Genomic DNA, 4,561 nt, shown 5'->3' with positions numbered 1-4,561 from the left:
AAAAAAAAATGGGGTGTGTATGGGGTGGGCGGGCTGGGGGGAGGTCGGTTTGCTTTTTTCTTTTTTAATAAGGTGGGTTGAGCGTGGCTTCTTTCCATCTCTCTTCCCTTTTCCTCTGGACACTTTTTTTAAACGTTTTGATTAAAGAAAGGAGGTATGCATGCGGGTGCTTATTGTTTGGTACATCGGTAGGAGGAGAGTTTTTTGTTTGTTGCGTAACGGTCGACCAGGCATAGACCTGGTGTTCGTAGTGGTGCGTATATATTTTGTTATAGTGAGACATGTCTGTGAGGAAGTGTTTAGGACGAAACGGGTATCGCTTCGAGATGTTGATAGGCTCCGTTAGTGCACATGAGGTCCGTGTGAAGTTTCAAGCACTTCTAGCGCACAGAAGGTGTCGGCTGGTTCGAGGGGTGATGAGGGCACTGCAGATGATTCCGCGTTAATAGGTGGAATTTGGCTCTTTCTCCCTGCGTTACTTGGGTAATGTATGGAATAGAGGTGCGGGCGACCTTTTTTTTTTCGGTATCGATTTATCTACCGCTGTGGGGACTTTGGGATTTTTTTGGGTGTGAAAGAGCTTTCTGGGACTGTTGGGTTGATTGATATCTTCTGATAATTTTTTCGTTTTTACTGCGGAGTATTTGTGCGCAGTCGGCTGCCGGTGGGGTTTGCGGGGTGACGTGGCCCTGTCAAGGGGGTGAACAGGGAAGGGCTCTCTGGCTTGCTTTCAGTGATTAAAAGCACCCGTTTTTTTTTAAAAATAGAACTTGGTGATTTCGTTCCTCACTTAGCCTTTTTAACCTTGACCGCGCAGGCTGGAGTACGTCGGGATCCCGCGGTTTTGTCCTCGCATTTACCGTGGGGTCAATCGTTCTTTTACAGGATAGATGCATGAGGGGCTGTCATCACCCCTTTGGATGCTCCCAGCGCGGTCATGGATTTTGTTATGAATTTTGGTGACTTCTTCCCTCTTCTGAAGAACGAGCGCACTTCTGGAAAACGTGAAGCTCCGAGTTCAGCAATCCAACCATTTCTTTCTTTCTTTTTTTTACTGTTTAGCATGCAAAATTTGTAGAAAGGGTAGCGTGGGGCTGACAGGCCCTTCAGGTGCAGTTTTACGTCTGAGGATGACCTTATTTTCGCCGATCTCAACCACCTACTTGTGTGCGAGATATTGTCCACCTGCACTCGATGTTGCAAAGGTGTGGTATATACAATAAAAGGTTGTTTCTGTTTGGACTTTTTTTTCGATACTGTGGCATTGGACTTGCACCTACAATTCTTGGGGCTGCGAGTAGGGAGTGTTTAAGTTCCGTTGGGTGTGTTACTTCTTCCGATTCACCTTCAGTTACATTGTATCAGGTTGAATCAGAGGCAAGGGTGTACGAGTGTTGCCATGCTCTCATTTTTTTTTTAAAGATGCTAAGTGACTAAACAAGGTAGTATGCTAATCAAATAATATATTCGATCTTAGCTTTTTTTTAATCGGCTATCAACTGACTTGTTGGATTTAAGGGAATTGCAGTGGGAGTGATTGTGTGATGCTGACACTACCAACATTTTTTTTTTTAATGGAGGGGGACTGTTTTTGAGTAACTGGCCGGGTTTTGTTCAGTATGGATGACTTGTTTACTTGAATACCAATTGTCACGTCGTCCGGTCGTTTTTGTAATCTTAGTGCAGAGGGAGGGAGGAGGGATATGGATTATTGCTTGTTGATAGAGATGTTTTCCTTTTTAAGGAGTACTAATTCACGCAAAAAAAAAAATCAAGTTAGAATGGCGTGCCTCCTTGTAACGTCGCGCTGCGTCTATTCATGTTCGTGATAACGTGCGTAGCGTCGTTGCCATCATATATTAAGGTCGGTTGAGTAGTGTGGGTTACCATTTTCAGTTGATTTTGCGCTCGCAGTAAAGGTCTGCTGTACGATTATTACAGAACACTCAGGTCAGTATGAGAGTTCGTCACCCTTTCTTATATGTTTTCTTCCATCGAGGTGATTACACATATTAGTGATTGCGGGTGTTTTGATGCTTGTGTCGAAGTGGAAAGGAGGGAGGGCTGGAGTTTTTAATAATAGTCAGTTGGTGTGCTGACTGGGGCAACCGCCGAGTTTATGCGGTCATCCTTTCTTCCTTTGTGAGGGATATGGCTACGACCGACAATTTGATTAGACACTACAAGCAGCCTGTGAACCGCCCAGTACGAGCACAATTTTATTGCTCGGTTGCTACAGGTATTGAATATATATCTATGAATATGTATCGTGATTCTGTGTTTTGTCCCCATTTTTATTCTCCTATCGAGGAGTTTATGTGGTGCTACTGGGGTATTGCCAATGTTAGTTATTTTTTTTTTCTTACGGACTTGTTGTTGGATCGATCCGAGTGAACTCGCTGCGTAAAAAAAAGTCCTGACAGTAAGATGGTGGAGAGCAGCGGAACATGCCTATTTACTTCTCTCCACATTGATGTTAATGGTTTAGGCGGTGGTAATGGAGCTCGTTATCTTGAGCCCACAAGAAAATTTCCAGTTATTATTATTATTGTTATTATTATCATTTTTGAAAAATATAAGGGAAGTGGTGTTGATATCATTCCGCTTACTCATGTAACAAACGACTTTTTTGGTCGTCGTGAAGTTCCTTCATTTTCTTTTACGGTTCCTCAATCTGAGTTGGAATTCACCGTACGAAACTAGGTAACCGGTTCCATCCCGGTTTCTGTCAAAGGTTAAATAAAAGGATATGAAACGCCTTTTTGTGATGACTTACTGCAGTTGCTGATACAGTGTGTATCGAGCATTTTTCATTACCATTCCTTTCCCGTGGTATATTTGTATATATATATATATTAGTAAGTCTCACACGATTTGTCTATGTTGCCACTTGACTCACCGCCTGTAACCCAGCTTGCGAAGGAGTTTGTCAACTTTATAAATGAGGCATGTACCCCCTTTCATGCGGTAGAGGTACTTTCATCTTGGTTGTCGAACGCTGGTTACCAAAGACTAAAGGAAGGTGAAACGTGGCCTAAGTTAACGAATGGATACAGGTATTTTATAACCAGAAACGACAGTAGTCTCGTCGCCTTCTCCGTTGGAGGGCGGTTCGTAGCTGAAAACGGACTCAAAATTGTTGGAGCTCACACCGATTCACCGAATCTTGCACTGAAACCACGAACACTGGCCGGGAGGAGTGACTACCAGGGTGTTGCGGTACAATGCTACGGGGGTGGCTTGTGGCACACTTGGTTTGATCGTGATTTAACTGTTGCAGGAAGGGTTATAATTTCCTCCTCTAAGTTGGTAAAACGGTTGGTCAAGGTGAATAAACCGATTATGCGAATTCCAACCCTCGCCATTCACCTTCAGTCAGTGGAAGAGCGAAATGCGTTCGGACCAAACAAAGAAAAACATCTGGTTCCTGTAATAGCAACTACTCTCTCACACACACCAAATGGAGATGTGAGCGAGCATCATAACTCTCAGCTGCTTATTTTGCTTGCGGAGTCCCTTGGTTGCCGGCCCAGTGAGATAGTCGACTATGACTTGAGCGTAGTCGATACACAGGATGCTGTTGTTGGTGGGGCAAACGATGAATTCATATATGCACCCCGTCTTGATAACCTTATTTCATGTTTTTGCGGAGTGAAAGCCCTTCTCGAATCAGACAAAACTCTGGAAGAAGAAAACATGATAAGAATGGTGTGCCTTTTCGATAACGAAGAAGTGGGATCATCTACTTCTCAAGGTGCCGGGGGTTCACTCGTTCCAGATGTGATTGAATACATTTCTGCATCTGGAGGACTTCGTGCACAGCTCGTGGCTAACTCATTCTTAATGTCAGTTGATGGCGCTCACGCGGTTCATCCTAACTATCAGGATAAACACGAAGAAAAACATCGCCCCCTTATTCACCGGGGACCAGTCATCAAATACAATGCAAACATGCGCTATGCCACAAATGGCGTCACCGCTGCGATTGTAAAAGCAATCGCTAAAAGAGCTTCTGTGCCCATTCAGGAATTTTGCGTGAAGAATGATTCCCCGTGTGGTTCAACCATAGGGCCGATCTTGTCCTCGTTATCAGGTATCCAAACAGTCGATTTGGGCAATCCGATGCTAAGCATGCACAGCATTCGCGAGATGTGTGGGACCGCCGATTTGCTTCATCTGAAGAACCTTCTTGAGGCGTTTTTTAACCATTACACCAGGGACATGGTGACCTCCTAAGTGCCAACTCCAGTTAGCGAAGTAGATATTGGGGTTATTTATAAATAATATCAAGTTTCGCTGAGGCCAATAAGCAGTTGATGTCAGGGTAGGGGAGAGAAGACGAAGCATAAAGGGAGACAGGAACAATCACAGTGTCATTAGCATGGGAGAAACATCGAATACTTCCACACAATTAAAAAAATATTTAAAATTGTGCCGCCCCCCTCAGTGGGTGTACAACGTTTTGCGCTTTACTATCTACCGTTCTACAAACAACCGTTTCCGACGATTACTGTTAGTGTTTGAAGGGACATATTTCAGTGAGCTTTGCGTCGGCTGAAGT

General features: G+C 44.1%; 1 protein-coding gene across 1 annotated transcript; it reads left to right on the top strand.

Annotated features, from left to right (window-relative positions):
* Positions 1 to 2,880: 2,880 nt before the first annotated feature.
* TEOVI_000846900 (aspartyl aminopeptidase, putative) lies at positions 2,881 to 4,236 on the top strand (the record flags this gene model as incomplete). The annotated part of the gene is made up of 1 exon (XM_067221068.1): positions 2,881 to 4,236. One exon carries the CDS (start codon positions 2,881 to 2,883, stop codon positions 4,234 to 4,236), a length of 1,356 nt encoding a protein of 451 aa, XP_067077169.1.
* Positions 4,237 to 4,561: the final 325 nt, after the last annotated feature.

This window comes from Trypanosoma equiperdum (genome assembly GCF_001457755.1).
Source record: "Trypanosoma equiperdum strain OVI genome assembly, contig: ctg_1314, whole genome shotgun sequence".
Taxonomy (NCBI): Eukaryota; Euglenozoa; class Kinetoplastea; order Trypanosomatida; family Trypanosomatidae; genus Trypanosoma; species Trypanosoma equiperdum.
This window is presented reverse-complemented; position numbering and strand designations above follow the sequence as displayed.